The 20,001-nt window shown below is 37.5% G+C and overlaps 1 protein-coding gene across 1 annotated transcript in view; it reads right to left on the bottom strand.

Annotated features, from left to right (window-relative positions):
* Nucleotides 1-419: 419 nt before the first annotated feature.
* The window catches only part of LOC138101030 (succinate--hydroxymethylglutarate CoA-transferase-like), a 55,458-nt gene continuing 35,876 nt past the window's right edge, over nt 420-20,001 (bottom strand). Inside the window, exons 7-9 of the mRNA XM_068998867.1 lie at nt 14,510-14,601; nt 4,864-5,007; nt 420-3,325 (exon numbers count right to left, since the gene is read on the bottom strand). Of these exons, the coding sequence (XP_068854968.1) occupies nt 3,251-3,325; nt 4,864-5,007; nt 14,510-14,601 (311 nt within the window). The 3' untranslated portion in view covers nt 420-3,250. The remainder of the gene's footprint in view (nt 3,326-4,863; nt 5,008-14,509; nt 14,602-20,001) is intronic.

Raw genomic sequence — 20,001 nt, forward strand, 5'->3', positions numbered from 1 at the left:
GCAGAATTTACAGTCAGGTAGCAGTTAAAGAAGAAATGCCCTTGCAATTTGAATATGTACTCTATTTACAGAGTAAAGAAAGCCACTAAATAAAACCAAGATCCAGTTGGAGGATGTTGTACCAATGACTGCATAACTAATCATTAGAAATTATAACACACATTCCACAGAGGCCAATATTAAATTGAGTTACTGTCATGTTATTATGGTCTTCTGGTCTATTCAATCAAATTCTGGCTGCTTAAAACCCAGAGGGATAAGTTCTGTTCTTAGTTATATGGCTGTCCGCAATGGAAATTGTCAAGAATACAGGCCAAGAAGTGTTTAAAGTGCAGTATATGTTTAAAGAAATGTTCACATTAATTCAGATTTTATTGTTCCATATGAGAGCTATACAGTGAAAAAGATGACATCTCCATACATCACATGCTCAATTTTTTATTATGATGGAGATTAAGAATACAATGTTTTTCAAAGATGATGCTTTATAAGCTTGTAAAAACCCCACTTATTCAAACCATACCCAAAAACAAGACAACTGTGTAACAGTCCTCATAGCTGGCCTCCAAAATCACCAGAAGCAATAACCTCTAAAAAAGACGATTTTCTTTTGGCATTCAGTCAACTCATGACTCTCAGCAAGCGGAGAGGCAACAAGATACAGTCAAGACACCTGAGCAGTATTTAAGTTCCAAGATTGATATTTCCACACAGCTTACTGCTCAGGGATTCTATCATGTCATGTATGTCCTAGAGGCAGTATGCCACTGCTACCAGTTTCACCTATACTCAATAATTGCGAAAAGACATGCCATGAAAGCCCTGAATAGATAGCACTGAAAGCACCTTAAATAGATAGGCCTTAAACAGAATGATCTTGGGAAAATGTGATGCAGAAACAAAAACAAATAGCTTCTTACCCTCATCATTCCCTCAGTAAACTAACAGTTAAATTAAGCACAAAAATGAAATAAAATAATTTATACCAATTTTCTAGGTTTTTCTAGAGTCACTTCAATATTTTCAGAAGATTAAGTGTTTGCTACAGCAAACCCAAACTAAAACATAGTAATTAGAAGCAGAGAAGTGTCTGATGAACAATCATGTTATACAAACAATATTAACCACATTATCCTGTCTATGGAATCTGGGAAAAAATATACTTCAAAATTGCATAAATGTTAAATGTAAAACATTTCTTGCAGATTTTTAATCCAAACGAAACCAGCCTATTACAGTATTTGTTGGAGCCTGGTCGTAATTAAATACAGGAAGGATATTAAAACTTCCAAGAGATTTTTTTAAGCCACAACAGAAGAAAAGGCACAATTGCATAATTGGAACCAAATCCAAACCCCACTTCCTTCTTATTTACCAGTATCATCTAAAGGACACTATTTAGATGCTGAAAGGTCTGGAGCTGACAACTGTGAATCATCTAAAAGTCAAAAATTTCAAAGGAATCATATGACATGGGTTAAAAGTTTATAGATGAGAGATACAGAAAGTTTCTGCTCACTGCAAAACCACATCCTAAGAGTTACCATATTGCTGTTCAAAAAAATCCTAGAATCCTATTTTGTTGTGGGGAAAGAAATCTTCTTTGGTAGTAGTAAGTGTTTAAAACAAAAAATAATATTTCTTCAGAGAACAGGATCTCACTTATAATTTGGTTCTACACATATCACAAATACGAAACTAACTTGCCAGTCAGTGGGTTAGTTCTTTAAAAAGCTTCAGATCAGTTTTGTTGGCAGTTGAATTAATTTCAATGCTCTTTGTTATTTGCATGTCTGTGCAGGAAATTAGTATCAAAAGCGTTCTCCAGCCCTCCCCTCTGCAAAAAAAAAATTTAATCCTCTACAAGGCATGCAGAAAAGTGATAGTATGGACACAGATGGACATTAAAATGCTGGGCTTTCTGCTATAAAACAAACCAAGCAGTTTTCAAGATTTTCTAATTACCTGAGTGACTTAACCCCTGGGGTTTTCATTCCTTTCTGACATAGTCAAAGTCATCAACACTGAACAATGAAGATGTGTATTGGCCAGGTTCGCAATTTTCAGTTCAGAAGAAGGGATGGACAAAAGGTCCAAGCACACTGGTGTATTAGCTCAGTGCATGAAATGCTGGCAAAACCAAGAAGTTTCATACAAGACCCTGCTGTCGCAACACTATAAATAGGATGGTTCAGCACACATAGAAGATTCCTTTTTTTCTCATGAAAAATGACTACACTTCAGTGAATCTCAGGCTGAAGGAAAAGTTATCACGATGTCTCTGTTTGACCTCTAGATCCTACCATTGATCAACAGCAAAAAGAACCTAAAAAACTGAAAGTCTAAAACTTTAGGTTCCTTATTTTTTTGGCAGCATCCATGAGAAACTTCAAAAGGTCTTCTTTTTGAACATTCATCACATGAGGAAAAGCTAGCTTTAGATACTTAGTTGGGACATAAAACCAAAATCTCTTTGGAAACGTATCTTTAAAGACCCTCATCATATCATAGTAATTGTCTAAACTCGTTTAAAAAAACTCCCTACCATCAGAAGTATTGCAAGAGTAATTTATTTATTTACATTAATTTTCAGCTTTGTACTACTGTTTCTAAGTAGAGACACCGACCCTTAAAAACTTAAAAGTAACCACTAGTCTTACAAAAGGAAAGAAAATGAACCAACAAACTAGATGTTCTGTCTGAGACAGACACAGCTGCAACTTATGTTTTTCTTCATTCATTTTAACACATCTTTTTAATGGGATTGATCACATGCTTTTATTTTTTGTACTTTAGAACCTCATCCATAAACACTTCTTCCAATTTAATAGATGTTCTCATTACAGTCTTGGGCCAACACCCTAGAATTAATTTGGACTGAGGCAATCGGGTTATCTAAACCCCTAAAAGAGCTCTTTTCTGAATAACATCTTTTACCCATACTCTGTTCCAATATACCAACTTATTTGAATTTCATTTTCCCCACGCTGAAGTAAATAAAAACATTTATTTTTCAATGAGAGTGTGCATTTATGGAATTACTTCTTAATAACTTTTAGATAAATGTACTTTGATAACAAGCAGGGAAGCAGTTTATGTTTAAAAAAACCAAAAAAACTACTAAGCTTTTCCTTGACCATTTAGCACTGCTTCAACTAATCATGTAGAAGACAAACACCATGTCACATGCTTTGTTCACTAACATCTATCCAGGTCTTCAATCTCTTTCTTGTTTATGCCGGTGAGCGGCCTAAAGGACGATGATGTGGAAGTTCAGATGAAATTTTGCAATATAAGAACACTTCTGTGCATAGACAAATCTACCCTAATCAAGGAAAAAGATTATAAACGCAAATGAGGTAACAAAACAAGCTGAAATGTGAGAGCTACAGAAATACCTAACTTCAACTCTTCTTGCTTTCAGCATTTGATAAAATACCTAATAATAATCAAGAAAACTACATTTAAAAAAAAGCCAAAAACCAGTGGAACAAGGAGTTAAATACCCCCCTTCCTCCCCCCAGATTACTCTGGAAATTAATAAAAATTTTCGGAAGTATTTTTAATAAAATTAGAAATTAAAAGATCAAGGAGCAGTTGCCATAATATATAACACTACAATACCTTAAACATAAAACCCCACTACATCCATATATATATAAAATACTTAATAAGCATTTAATACACATTTAAAATATTTTTCTAAACTGCTTTTTTTTCTAAACATTTTTCCAATACAGACACATTTATGAATATATTTAAGTATAATTAATTTCAGTTCTTACAAACACTTGTTCTGAAACAAATGAAAAGTTCTTTATTTATTTAAGCAAGGATTTCCCCTCCTTTCTGATTTCAGTAGTTATTCAGACAAAAGCAGTAGGCACTAAAACAAGAGCAACCTCAATCATTAGTCTCAGTCATTGTTATCATACAACAGTATAGGTGTCCAACCTCTTGCTCACACCTGGGCCAACTTTTAGCACAATGGGCACTGTCATTTCTCAATTGTAGTGACAGGTATAATGTGAAGAAAAATACAGTTGAATAAAGATGAAAACAATGGAGCACTGTAGTCACTTTAATTAGGACTGCATACAATTTTTACGGACATTTTAAAACATAAACAAAAATTCCTCTGTACCATATACCCAGTTGATATCAGCAAGTACCTACATCAGCAAGACAACATACCATCTGATCATATGCACCTCATACCTATGTCACTTGCTTTTTAGAAATTATAAATCATTGCACCAATGGTGTTTAAATATTCAAAGAAGAGTTAAATTCTCATTGTTTGTATTATATGGTATATCTTTCATGATCAAAACAACTTTGCCTTTAACGTCTAGGAAAAATGCTGCATCTTCTAATCTACCTCATTCTTTAACTCCCAGAGCCACAAGGCAGCTCCCCCTAGATTACATTACTTTGAAACTTGGGTGATATTTTATTACTCGGTGATTTTGCACAAGTTATTCAGTCGCTCTAGAAGTAACATTACCTGGTGCCAAAGCCTTCCTTTCAACATTGGTTTCACCACTTTAGGCTTGTCTGTCTCAAATTACTCACAACTGTTACAATCTCAGAGATATTATAAACCTCGATTAACCAGTGCTTTAAAAGAACATGGCAGTCCTTTGTAAAAAGCGAAAACCAAACTTAGTGCAGTAGAAACAATAACCATGTCATATTAAATGGTCACTACCAGGGTGGCAGGTTAAGAGAATGATCACTAATGCCATTACTGTCATTATTGTTGTCATTAGTTATATTAACTAATGCACATTAGTTTATAACCAAATAGTATTAGGTTCAAACATCTACACAACAAAAAAGCAATTTTTTTACAACTCCTACCTGAGTTGACAAGAGATTGCAGTCAATGTGTAGTCCTTTTCCCGTCTTATACCTCTGAAGTAAACCAGCCATAATTGCTCCATATGTGTACAACCCAGTAGCAAGGTCTGTCATTGCTACTCCTGGTCTAACTGGCTCACCATCCTAAAGAAAAAGACAACACCCCAAAATGAAACAAGACAAACAAAACAATAAACAAAGAAAAAATTAAAAGCAGGAAAACAAGCAGAGACAATATGATTGTGCAGGGCTGGGATCTTATTGGCTTGACAGCGACATGGTGGAATGACTCCTGTGACTGGAGTGTTGGAATGGGGGTGTATAGGCTCTTTAGGAAGGACAGGCAGAGGAGACAAGGAGGCAGTGTTTCCCTCTATGTCAGTGATCAGCTGGAGCACATACAGTTTCACTGGGGATGGATGAAGGGCTGAATGAGAGCACGGAGAGGGCAATTGCAGGTAACGTTTTAATCCTGCTGCACGTGCCCATCCAGGGAGATGGAGTAGATGGGGCACTCTATAGACAGATCGCAGTGGCCTCTCATTCACAAGCCCTGGTCCTCATGGGGGGCTTCAACCACCCCAATATCTGTTGGAGAGGCAACAACATAGAACCACACGCTGTAGGAAAAGATCAGGTTCAAGACGATCTAAGAAACCTGAAGATGCATAAGTCCATTGGACCTGATGACATACATCTGCAGGACCCAAGGGATTTGGCAGTGGGAATGGCTAAGCCACTATCCACCTTATTTGAGAAGTCATGGTAGTCCAAAGAAGTTCCCACTGACTGGAAAAAGGGAAACATAACCCCCATATTTTAAAAAGATAAAAAAGAAGACCCAGGGAACTATGGGCCCACCAGTCTCCTGGTCTCCCTATCCAGCAGGATTATGGAGCAGATTCTCCTGGAAGCTATGCACGTGGAGGCACATGGAAAATAAGCAGGTAATTTGTGACAGCCAACATGGCTTCACTATGGGCAAATTGTGCCTGACAAATTTAGTGGCCTTCTATGATGGGGTTACAGCAGTAGCCGATCTGGGAAGAGTGACTGATGCCATCTACTTGGACTTGTGCAAAGCATTTCACACTGTCCCACATGACATGCTTGTCTCTAAACCGGCCACTTGGTAGATAAGGAATTGGTTGGATGGTTGCACTCAATTGCAGTTAGTGCAAGAAATTAGTATCTTTGAGTGAACTGATGTATTAAAACCACCACTAAAAAACAGATATTCTTGCAGCATGTACGCAAAACTGCCGCTTTGTGATGTCGCATACTGCAAATCATGAAGGATTTATTATGCAGCTTTTTGTCCCTAATAACATAATGCTTCAACTCACCAGTGCAAAAAGAAAAGAGGTAATATTAGAGACAGGAGAAGCTAGTGAAGACTGATTTTTATTATGTCTAGAAGCCAAAGGCCTAAACAACTTCCACAGTATGCTGACACAGGTGCCTGTCTGTTTAAAATGCAGAACCATATTGCTTCATTCTTCTCACTTCCTTTTTCTCCCTCCTCTTCAGTCCCTCCCCAAGCCAAAATTCAGTTTTGTATTTTCCAATATACACATTCCAGGCTTCTAATAAGAAAACAAAAACAACTTTTTGTTTACACATGTAAATATTACACATGCAAATACATGCAAATTCATGACCTTTTAACTGAAGTCACTGAAAAGTTGTTTGTTCAAATATCCTTTCTCTGTATGTCATCCCTTTTCTGGCATCAAGGGAAGAATCTTCATTTTACATCATGTGTTTCAGAACTTCTGTAATCATTGGCATGATATACGTCCCCTCTGAAATCAATGGCAAAATGACTTATAATTTCAGCCCAGCTAGGCTTCTATCATAGGATCTTTAAAGTGCTTCTTCTGAAATATTCTCCCATTTCCTACTCTGAAAAGTTGGAGGTCAGGTGATCAGATTGTCACAGCAGTTCCTTATTTTGAAGTCTTATTCTTTGTTGATTTTTTTTTAAGTTTTCAAGTTTTGAAGAAAAATAGCAGTGCAAAGCTAATGAGACTGTTCCAGAGCTCTGGCACCCAAGTAAGCCTACCATAGGACAAGTTAAAATCAGTATAATTGATAAATAATAACTGTTTGTCAAGTTACCATAAATGTATTTGAACTAATGTAGCATAAATTCAATAAAATTGAATTTTCAGAATTATTTTAATTAGCCATGTCTAAACTCCTAAGTATAATTATTGTAATAATGATCTTCTAAATAAGATGCAAGAATTGTTTACTAATAATTATTTTTAAAAAGTGTCTTGGCTTCATGTAAGAAAATTAATCTTCACCATCATTTTTCTTTTGCACTCCAACAGGATTTACGTAAGTCTGATATCAAGTCATATATAAGGTATATTTTTCTTTAATTTTTTTTTTATTATCAGTTACATTAATAGAGCAATTCTGAAATAAAAGACAGTAGGACAATATTTTCTACATAAGATGGAAAGGGCTGCTATTTTATTCATATAATGAAAATGATTAAAAATTATAAAATCTGTATAAAATATAATGAAGTTTAAAAAAAAATTCTTAGCTACTCTCATTCAAACTGCACTAAGGATTAGTCTTTGGCTATCTATAGCCTAGATATCTATAGGATGATATATAAACTACAAAATATTAAGGTGAACACTGCTTTAGGAAGTACTACTTTTTTGAAGAATCTCTTATTTCTTCCTTCTCCAGACTCTACACTAAGCTACTTCAGCTTCCCAATAGAAAACGCAGCTCAAAGGTTTCAGCTATTTACAACTCTCATTGTACCCAGCTCTGGGGAAAACCAGGAAATTTCGTTCTTCACTTTTATATGCACAGGCCTACTGAGAAAACTAATTAGCCCACAAGAATGGTTTTGCTCCTCAGAGCTACCACAGAGAAATAAAAGAAGAAACAAAACAAACAAACAAAAAACCACAAACAAACAAACAAAACCAAAAGCAAACCACCCTCCCCCAGACACAAAAAACCCAACCGAAACAAAAAGAAATTAACCAATGTTATCTGTTGCAAGCAATCAGTTTGTTGAATTGTTCTTTCTTTATTATAGCCACTTCATTACATTCACTGGGTTGAGAAGAGACCAAAAAGACTTTAGATTTTCCAAACGGATGTGCTGCAACATTCTTAGTTTGAAAACACTTTCCACTGTTTTCAGAGCGTCATCAATTTCACCCTTGAAGGAGAACACTACATTTTGAAGATGGAGAAATTGGGATTATTTTAATAAGTGATTACATATGAATTCCAGAACCTTCCTCATCAAGTACTAAACTACCTAATGTTTAAAAGCAAACACTTCCTTTGCCTCAGTAAAAAGTTTACCTTTATTTCTAAAAAAACTTCCACAATTTCCCCATACAGAACACTCCTACAAACTACTAGCACTATACTGCTGTGCTATTTTTAACATGTTGGCTTTGCTTTTTCCTAACACTCCACAACCTATAATTCTGAACCAGTCCACACAATTTCTAGCCTTCCTTGGTCTTTCTACCAAGACTCATGACTAGCTGCCATGTCTCACCATTTAATCAGCTTCAATCAGCTCCTGTGCAATAAACCAGTCTTTCTGTGGCAGGATGCACAGGTGTAAGTATTGTGAAATGGATTCATTCAGGCTTTTGTCACTATCCTGCAGAACAAGGGACACGAAGCTGCTTTACATGAAGGATAAAGCTAAACACACACAGAAGTACCTTCCTTTAGACAGAGCTTCTGACAGCACAGCAGTACTTTTGTGTAGCTAACATTATACCAGTTACCTGGGCAAAGTAAAGATCTATACAGTATCTTTTATTCAATCAAATTATTTCAAAAGTGACAAACACCACCACCCCTGCGAGACAAAAATGATATTATTGTTCTGGTAGGAAGATCAAATGCAGCCATAGCCAGGGAGAACGTCCCTTAAGCAAACAAAGCTGCCATCCAGTCCCGGGGGCTGGCTTGAACCCTAAATTAGGTGCAGGATCAGGACCTGCTTTTTCCTAATTTGAAAGGATAAAGATTCATACCAGTAGAGCAGACCTTTTGTTCTTAAATCACTGTGCTTTGCTATTGCTCAATCTTATACTTTACACTTTTATTCCTAATTTTTGCTGTTTGCCAAATTCCTTAAAATTTGATGACATATTCTGGCCCAGATATAGCCAAAACATATTTTAGAAGATTCTTTGCCTGGGTCTTTTTTTTTGCCCTTTGACATAATTTCTCTTCCCAAACTTACATCAATAATACAAAAATCATCCATTTAAAATGAAAATTGTTTTGAAATAACATGCTTAATAAAACCATTCTAAGTCCAGTAGTCTTTACAGATGTGAAATAATTGCTGAAGCTAATATGAACCAGCAATGGCTGGTATTTTTCAATAGCTCTAAACTATATATACCATGTGTATTCTTTTGTTACAGTTTGTTTGGTTTTAAACCAAAGAATGGCCTCTCTGGATTGCCGATTAAATGCTGTCTCATATTCAGTAAAACAAAATGTTTTTTCCACAAGAAAGAATACACCACCATAAAGGTACTTCAAATACTGAAGACCACATGTAATAATCCACTAGGAGATGGAAGGGGATTTGTAACTAAACTGAGGTTTATTTAACTAATTTCGAGTTACTGCCTTGATGAGTCATAGAAATTTTCATCAAAGGGATATTCATCTGGCACTGATATATCTGAATATATTAAATAAGAGCTTTCTGTTCATCAAATATGAAAGTTGAAAGTGATGTTTAACCAGGAAATATCTATAAATTATGTAGTCCAGGACAACAAACGTGTCATCAGTGCAAACTTTGTCCTTTAGCATATTTTAATTTATGTAAAGAAATCCTGAATGTGTCCTGAAGCAACTACTTTAATTCAAAATGAGTTTGTGTTAGCAATTTACACAAAACAGATTACCCTCATAAACACATTAGAATTTCAAATTTCACAGGTGTGATACACTTCTAAATACAGAAGTAATCAAGTACATGTGTAAGAGCTTGAAATCCATGCAGGTTTCTGTACACAAAAAGATGATTTAAAGAGACTATTCTACTGTGTTTGGGTTTGTACAATCAGCAAAAACAACACTAGCACAAATGCAGTTGTTTGTGCCAATAATTTTGCAATATTGCAGAAGTTGTAGCTTGATTTCAAGGTTCAGACTATCACTCAGAAGCATTTCAAAGTTATTACCATTAAGTGATACCAGGAAAAAAACAAAGAAAGAAAAAAGAAAGCTGTTTTGTTTTGTTTTTTATAGGCAGGAATATATACTGCTTTTGGATCTATACATTTTTGAGTATGTCAGATACAGGACAAAATTTTACCCTATTATTAAAATGCTTTCTAAGGAGCTGTAACTATGTATGCCTCGATATAAATATGTATACCTCAACATTAAGCACCTCAGTCATGTATGTAGATGCTTGGTTGCTGCTGCACAGATTCATTATAATTTGTCTGCTGCATCAGCTGATGCCTCTAAGATCATCCTGCAAGAACATTCAATGGTTTGTTTACCAAAGGGACGTTTCCAAAGAGCACTGTTGCACTGATGTTATGCTTGTTACAGCGGGGATTACTGTAACACGCATATATAAAACCAGGAGTCCCGTGGAAAGGAAATATATGTGGACAGATTCTTGGTAGATGTTTCAGAGATGTTTATTTCTCCAGCTGCATGGCCGGGGCTCTGCTCAGGAACTCTGCAGTCACAGAACCCGAGGATCCTTGGCCACACCGGGGAACACAAAACAACCAATGGGGAACGAGGCTGACCAGGGGCAGGTAAACCCCGTGTCTCCCCCCCAGGGCACGTCTCCCAGGGCTCCATGGCAGGGGAGAGACCCCAACATATGCTGATTTATCTATAGCTACTGCAATTAAATATAAAACCAACACCACCTGTTATAACTTTTCCTTTTTTTTTTTTCATTTCCAGTTCATAAGAGTGGCCTTTTTTGTTTTATTCTAAAAAATAAATCAGACCCTAGTCTACCCATTCAAATGCTTACTTTTAGCACATTAATTCCATGTTATCTGGTCAACAAATATTTTAAGCTTTATTTTTAAAAAAACAGCATGAAAGAGTAAGATTCTTTTTTCTTCTTTACTTTGGCCACTTTTCTACATGTTGACTGAAACAAGGTTTTCTACTTTTGTTCAGACTTTGTTTTGTGAAATTTTAAACACAATTCAGTCACACAAACATAAATGTAAGAAAAACATGGAAGATTTTACTATTAATAATACTTTGCTATTCTAAAGTAACTTTCAAACAAGCATACTATATGATTTTACAGCCATTTGGGTAAGTTTTCACTACAACAACAAAAAGCACATTTGTTTCTTTGGAGTCATTGACTACTTAAGTCTTTGAAACAAAACTGTCCCTCTATACATCAAAAACTGGTTTTGAGAAACTGAGGAAATACTACATAAACAACTTCAAATAAAGAAAAATAAGCAAATTTTAGCAATCATGCAAAAGAGTGACTAAGTTTGAATGAATTTTTAGAAGCCCCCAGTGAACAGACAAAGCTGTTACTGACAATGAGTAAATTATTTCTATGATTACATTGCCTCAATGGTAAGGTGATGTGAACATCTGGTTTTCCAGGGTAGATCTTAACACAATCTTTTAATAAAATCCATCTTCATAGTAGCCATTGAGAACTATTACTTTCATAATATAACTTGCATGCAATTATTCACTATAACTGTTATTTATTCTGGCATTCACATATCACTGAAAAGCTGTACAAGAGTCCTGTGTTTTTCAATTTTTCAATATACTTTCCATTATTCATGTTGTACTAACGAGGTGTGTGTGAAGTTTCTGGCATTGTATTGGAAGTATTAACCTCCATTCTACATGACAAGACACAATGCAAGATTTACTTAGACTGTAGTTACTATGACCAGTCATTGCTTAGAGCATATGTGCATTATGTATTTGAACGGAAGTGCCTGTACGGACTGCACTCAATTCCATGTCTTCTCATGTTCTGAGATGTGACATACTGTAAGTACGTACCAAAAACAAAGAAGAAATTGACAGTCTCAGGACACTAGGCACAAGATGTTTCTGCTTACTCAGTCAAAAAATGCTTGATTTTGTTTTTTCTCACTAATAAAAAAGAACAACTCTGGTAACAATAGTTGCCAGAAGTACAAACTTCTAATGTTTGCCATTGTTTTCAATAGAAAACAAGTCTATTGGCAGAATATCAACCCTAAAATAGAGTTGTGTCCAGATCATGTGTGGTTAGCTTTCAGCAACCTACTCAAACATGAATATCTGGCACTAAGTACAGAAACTTTATTAATTCCTTGTTTATCTACAGCATGCAAATATCGTACTCGCAAGATCTGCAGCACTGCTTCCAGAGTATCAGGAGCACCACCACAGAACAGTATCTAGCATTTATAATGCATAGAACAGACTTGTAACACTACCTCACTTAAGAAGGGACATTTGGGGACCACGTTCCCTGCATCTGGAGGTGATTCAAGACATATCCCGGGACAGAGATCCCAGCTGCCTGGCCTCACTTCCGTCCAGAATGGTGTCATTGGCTGCAGCGTCCCAGATGCAGAGCAGCCAGGTCAGGATGGACTCATTTGTCTGGCGGGTGAATTCCCTCCGCAGGTCATGCAGCTCACCCAGGGATAGTGACCGAGTGATGATCTCTGGCTCTGCCTCTTCTGCTGGGTGCGAAGGTCCTGCTGCATCCTCGTCAGTCACTATGCGGACTGACTTGCTTTTTGATTTCCTCTTCTGAACGGGGGCAACTGCAATCGGTTTAGGCTGTTCTGGTTCAGTGATGGTTTGCGTGGGGATGCTGACAGTGCTTTTGGTTCCTTTCTCCTCTGTGCCAGTCTGCGTAGAGATGGACGCTGTTGCTTTGTGTTTGGCTCCTTTTTCCTCTGTGTCAGTCTGCGTAGACATGGATGCTGTTGTTTTGCATTTGGTTTCTTTCTTCTCTGTGGCAGTCTGTGTAGACATGGTATTTGTTGCTCTGCTCTTTTTCCCTCCCTCATCCTGAGGATGCTGTGCCATAGCTCTGATTCTGAGCATGGTGTACATGGTGCAGGCTGTACAGAGAAGACAAAGCAGAACTGACAGCAAGTTTATGCTATCTTTGATATCCAGAGGGAGTTCAATATTTTCAAAAACTGCTGTGCCTGGCCTGAAAGGCTGGAAGAAACCACACTCTACTCCTCCCACCAGGGGCTAGGTGCAATTGTTGAGAAGATCCCAGACATAGGAGCCCAGACTAGGACAGCCAAACAAAACTGAGTATATATTCCGAATGGCATTCATCACCTCGCAGGTTATTATGCTATAGACATAATAAACCATTAAAACAATTCTCATACCATTCCCTGGTTTTAACAGGAGTAATACTACAGGCAGGTAGTTCCCCATGTGAGGAAAAATGTAGAGAGCAAGATACAGTACCCATGCAGACAAACTGAGCACCATGGTGAATAGGTTTCTGTTAATACAAAATTGTAATTCTGACTTTTTCTCAGAGCAGGCCTCACATTGGGCACTAAATTATGTACTAGTTTGAAAACAAACCAGTGGGAGGCACCAAGTCAGAATAACAATTTAATGGAAATTAAAGAAAATGAAAAGAAAGTAAAAGAAAACACTGACAGAGTCAAGATACAACCTGAGTCCCTGTTAGGCAGGGTGGTGGGAGCAGTCTGGTAGAATGGTGACTGCAGTCCTCTGAAGCAGTGATCCTGTAGTAGAAGGGGTCTGCTCTTCCTCAGAAAGTCCAGTGGTGGCTGTGTAGCTCCTGTCCTCTGGAAATCCAGTGGGAAGGTTGTCTCTGGTGTTCAGAGTCCCAGATTATATCCAGGATGGAATGCTTGGTTCCTCCCTCTGGGTGGAGCATCTCACAATGGGGTAATGAGTCATGAGGCCAAGTGTTGATAAGGCTCATTAACAGAAGATAGTCTGGAGGGAGTTATCTCTGAGTCATGCAGCAGGACAATGATGGGCCATTAACAGCAAGATAGTCTGGGGGGAGGAGGCAAGGAAACTCTGCCCCATCTGATTTCAACAGCTCATGAGGATGGTAATAGAATACACTGCAACCCAGGACAGCAGCACACAAAGCTTTTCTAGAAATGCATGGCATTTCTCTGCCTATTTGCAGGCAGAATGATTGAAAAACACCCAGCTTTGGTCAGAGTTATCTAGACAGCTTCACAATTCCCTCTTTTAAGAATATCAATATCCAAACATCAGTGAGATTTCACACACATAGGTATGGTTCCATCATCCAGCTGTCAAAAATGTGTCTACTACAGCTCTTGAAGTGACTGCAGGTGGCTGTTAACATTGTCAATTTATTCACTGGAGATTTAGGATATTTCTTTTTTTCTTTAATTTTCTGTTTCTTGAGCATTTTTCTTTACAAGCCTGGAGTGAGGTACCTGAAGTATATAAGCACTATTATTTTCTTAGATTCCCAGAGATAAGACCTCTTATTGGACTCAGGAGGGTTTGTATAACAGATATGTTAGCATAGACTGACTTGTTCCATGCAGCAGCCAGTTTTGGTATATGGCACAAAGAGTCTATGAAATTTTTAAGTTGTGCACTATACCTCATGCCCTGTGATATGCATGAGACCAGAAACAGCAGCTGCAATGGAGTCATATCCACCTCTCTGAACAACTGGACCAGTCTGACCATAACCTAAAAGAGAAACAGAACAATTAGTAATTCAATCAATGACAAGTACAATATAAACTGTTATTTCTCTTCAGTTTTTGTTAACAAGCTGTCCAGATTGTACAGCCAATGAATGCTATTGAATTCTATTTATTCCTGCACATTTTTAAGAGTAAAGTTGGATTTATACTCTGTGGGTTGAGGATGTGTTTGATCTTAATTCTAGATAGATTTGTACCCTGCTATGTTTCATTCCTTTCAGATAAAATTGCCTTTTTAATTCACTGTGTCAGCTGAGGTTGGACTCAGATGTTATCTCAGAGAATCTATGATATCTCTACAGGCCTACAATTGCTGTCCAACAGAGCCCATCTTGCCTGTGTTATCTCCACTCTGCCATGAGGATACCTTGAATACCCAAACAATACTAAAATCATGACACTATGGTTTAGACACTTGAGTTGTTCCCCCCTCATTTCTGTTACTTTATTCCACATCTAAACAGAGCTACCTTCAAAACAAAACATTGTTTACAAGAGATGACAAGGCTTTAGCAAGTATGTACAATCTGTTTGCCAAGAGTTACCACCAATGAAATTCAACATACTGAGAATTTTTACAGAACTACGTAAATACAGTTTTGTTCATTTGTAGAATTAACTTAAAATAAACAGCTGTAGCCAGAAGGATGCTGTCTTACTTTGCTATAGTCATCATGTTCTTCTAACAACAACCACAAAATCTTCCAATTGAGGAGGTCTTGCACCGGCAGCTGTGGAGGTCACTGGAACCAGTGACCACCATCACAGAGGGTAGAAGTCAACAGGGAAGGAGCAACATATTTGATTGATGGTTTCTATTAGTTCTAACGATGGCAGAGTCCTCAAAATTCAGATTTAAGCACTTGTCCTCCTCAAAGAGGAAGCACATTCTAAGCTATTCTCGTGCTTTCTTTTCAGATATCTCTAAGAGAAATCCCTTGATTACAAGAGCAATTGGGAGATACTTTTCACAGACAAGATTCCTAATTTAACTGTAGTTTTAAAGCAACATTTATGTTTTATTCTTACCTGTGAGGACAGTATTAGAATTGCATTACATCAACATATACTGCAAGATAACAATTCCTGAATCTCCTAGATTTCTTTTTGTTATTCTCCTGGAATAATCTTCTCTATATACAGACAGTCCTATACTGTCTATATTCAGTAGACATGGCAGTCTAAACATTGGCTTTGTGAATTAAAGCAGACAATTAAAAATCATTTTTCATTAAGGTAATCTACCTCAGTTCTTCCACTTGGACTGATGCTGTTAGGTGCATAATTCATAAATTACTTTCAATGTATAGTGCAAGAGAATTACGATCACTGCAAACTGGAGTTAAAGCACATTGTTGCTCCAATTGATAAGTCATACCAAGCAAAACAATATCCACTTACCACACAGATTTCCTCATTATACCACAAACTATCTCAATTGCCTGATCTTTTTCTGGCAACATGAGATCCACGTTGTGAAAAGCTATGGAGGAACTCAACTTCTACACTCAGTGTCACAGAGAATGTCAGAATACTACAGCCAACCCACTGACTTTATCAATGTAGCCTCAAAACAAACATTTTCCAAGAAAAATGTCAACACTTTTCTTATGATCAGATTTGTGTCACTACTCACAAGAGATGAAAAAATCTACCAGTTTACCCAGCTTTACTCAAAATCTGCCAGCAGCTGACTTTGAGGTCCCAAAGAAACTTGTGGCATTTCCTTTCACATTTACACTCTTAAGTTTGCAGCAAAGAACAGTGTATTTAAATGTGAGAGGACTAGCAAATAAAATATGCTGGATCCACCCAAAAATGTTCCAAAGAGCTCTAACTAGGCATATACCATTATCTCATTGGAATGAACTGCAGAATTAAAACCAGTTAAGTGTGTGGGGCCACTTCAAAAACAAAATCTTGCTCAATGAAAAAAAGTACTCAAAACAACTTTAATTGAATAGTGAAAAGCATATTGAAATAAGTGAGAAACTACGTACTGGCCTCAATTATTAACAAAGAAAAGACATCTCAACATATCTACTCACACATGTTTTCATAAACAGCAAACGTCTGAAAATTAAACATTTTGTATGTAGACAGAATGACTATACGATGCTTTGCAATGCTCTTCTGGTAAGGACAAACATCCATCCCTCAAACACTGAACTCAGGAAAGGTGACAGGCAATCAGACCTTCATTTTTCTAGAGGAGTTTGCGAAATAAAATTTTTTAACTCCTTTTCACATATTATAACAGCCAGGTTTCAAAATAAAAGCTATTATTTAATGGCTTTCTGGTTAAAATTAGAACTTCTATGGAGTGTTTAATTAGTCTTCATAGTTCACAATCGATTAAAAAGAAAAAAATACATAATTCTGCTTTTGATCTGAATTCTGGGTGGACAACGCTAGTGTGGGGACAAAATCTGTTGTCACTAGAAATGGTTTGCCCCAGGAACTATGGATATACAAGATTCCTACAGGAAAAAGTAGAGTTAAGCGAGAAATAGCTATTGCTAAAAATGAAAGATCTCATAATCCAGACAAAAATCAAAGGCTGAACATTATTATTCTGGTAAACAACACAGGTCAATGGAGCAACCCAGTGCAGATGTTTTAGAAATAACGATGAACATAAACACAAAAAGCTTGAAGAAGAGTCCAAAATTACATTCAGAAAATATTCAGCCTGATACCCAGATTTTACAGTAACTGTAATATATACACATACATACATATGTACAACATATATAAATAAATAAAATAACTCCTTAAAGATAAAAATGCCACCTAAAGCTTATGTTTGTCCAAATACCCTGTCTTCTCTCACACTTAATTCAGTATAAAAAGTGTAGATTTGCAATTACACCCTCAAACCTAAATATAGGTTCCCATTAAACAAAATGTAGTTAGTGGTTTAAAGTTCAGATACAATGGAAAATACTTTAGGGTAAAAAGATAATCCCATCTGAATAGAGAGAGAATAGATTTAACAGTGATGGTCTCAGAAGGTAAGATAAGGCAACTGATTACACTCCTGCTCCCCTTTAGTGGAGTTTATCACCATAAGCTACAGTCAATATTTAAATAGTCTCTACCAGTAAAGAATTTATTTTAGATCCTTAAGTCCAGTGAATGTATTTTTATTTTGGGGGATATATTTCAGAGAGACAAAAGAATTTTAAATTTAATTTACTAAAACTAAGTGGTTTATAAATCATTTCAGCTTGACAGGCAGCTGCGTAGGTTCTAAATCTTATGTAAAGCTTTAGATTTGTGTAAAACAGAATCTGCAGGGAACAAAAGAAAGTTGCACCACACTAAACCCTTATTCAACTCCCAAAATCTCCGTTCTATACCTTGCAGTAGGAAGACATGGTTTCTTCTGATACCTGTCACAGCCTCATGTGTCTAGAATTCAAAATCATTGCAGTATGCGTTGGTGTTCTCTACTGCAAAATGTACAATCAAACTGAGTACAAGACAATAACCCCCAGTTAGGTCTCCAAGTGCTTCCTAAAAATTGTCATTGTCAAAGCATTATTTAATCTGCGGAGCAAGCTTTTGAAATTGCCAGAAACAGGGAATAACACAGAATCATAGAATGGGTGGGGTTGGAAGGGACCACAGTAGGTCATCTTGTTCAACGTCCCTGCTTAAGCAGGGTCATCCTAGAGCATGTGGCACAGGATTGCATCCAGATGGCTCTTGAATATCTCCAGTGAGGGAGACTCAACACTCTTTCTGGGCAATTTTTTCCAGTGCTTGGTCACCAGCACAGTAAAGAACTTGTTCCTCATATTCAGAGGGAACTGCCTGTGTATCAATTTCCGTCCATTGCCTCTTGTCCTGTTGCTTGGCACCATCAAGAGCCTGGCTCCATCTTCTCGGCACCCCCCTTCAGGTGCTTAGAGACATTGATGAAGTCCCCTCTCAGTGGTCTCTTCTCAAGGCTGAACAGACCCAGCTCTCTCAGCCTGTCCTCATAAGGGAGATGTTCCAGTCCTTTAATCACCTTCATTGCCCTCCAATGGACCCACTCCAGGAGCTCCATGTCACTCTTTTGCTGAGGAGCCCAGAACTGGACACACAGCACTCCAGATGTGGCCTCACCAGGGCTGAGTAGAGGGGCAGGATCACCTCTCTGCACGTGCTGGCAATGCTCTTCCTAAAGCACCTGAGGATACCATTGGCCTTCTTGGCCACAAGGCCACACTGCTGGCTCATGGACAGCTTGCTGTCCACCAGGACCCACAGGTCCTTCCCCGCAGAGCTGCTTTCCAGCAGTTTGGCCCCCAGCCTGTACTGGTGCAGGGGGTTATTCTTCCCCAGGCACAGGGCCCTGCAATCGCCTTTGTTGAACTTCAGGCAGTGCTTTCTGCCCACCTCTCAGTCTTCCAGTTCTTCTCTCCCATCTCTCTCAAGGCCCTTTTGAAGACCATTTTGAAGGCCTCGGGGGTATCAGCCACTACTCCCAGCTTTGTGTCACCAGTGAACTTGCTGAAGAGGCATCCGCCCCTTCACCCAAGTCACTGATGAACAAGTTAAATGATACTGGGCCGAATACTGAACTTTGGGGACACCACAAGTGACAGGCCTCCAGCTAGACCCTGTACCACTGATTACAACCACTAAAGGACTATTTGCTTATTCAGCACAGTCACACCTAAATCATCCTGTTCTGACCCTGCAGCCAAGTCTATCTTCTATATAAGAAAGTGTAGAAACCTTTACTCTTGGAAGCTTTTTGTGAGCAAGAAAAATTAAGCAGTTATGAGAAGTATGAAAGAACTGGCCCTGGCTACTTTGTGTCAGCTTAAGGGAAACATGGGCCTTTATTGAAGGCATTTACAAAGCAAATGCCACAGCTTTCTACCAGCAATCCTGCATCCTTAGCTCAAATAAGAACGAAGAAAGAGACTTTAGCCACTTGGAAAGTTCTGAAAAACAGACGATGCTAAAAAGAGCCAGTAAAGATAAACTTGCATCTGAAAAGTTTTAAAGAATTTTCTTAACCAAGATCTCCACAATCACTCTTCGTTATTCTGCAGCATAACAGAATGTATGAATATTCAAAATGAGACATGCTTAATGTGACCAAAAAATGATATCTCTCTGTTCCTGCATACACTTTTCTTCAAATATTTGGATAAATATGACAATTAAAGTTTTATAAAATAAGGTGGCTAATATGTAACAATGCAGCTCACACCTGTTCTAAAAAGTCTCCAGCTGTTTGATGGCCAAACCTTTGATATGGAGCAACAAGAGAAGACTTAAGGTACCTAAAAATATTTATCTAGTAAACTTGAAAAATAATCATGTCAAGATAAACAGTAAATTATAATAGCACTAAGATACTCATTACTGGCTGGGGGCA

This window comes from Aphelocoma coerulescens, unplaced genomic scaffold, assembly GCF_041296385.1.
Source record: "Aphelocoma coerulescens isolate FSJ_1873_10779 unplaced genomic scaffold, UR_Acoe_1.0 HiC_scaffold_183, whole genome shotgun sequence".
NCBI classification, from domain to species: Eukaryota; Metazoa; Chordata; class Aves; order Passeriformes; family Corvidae; genus Aphelocoma; species Aphelocoma coerulescens.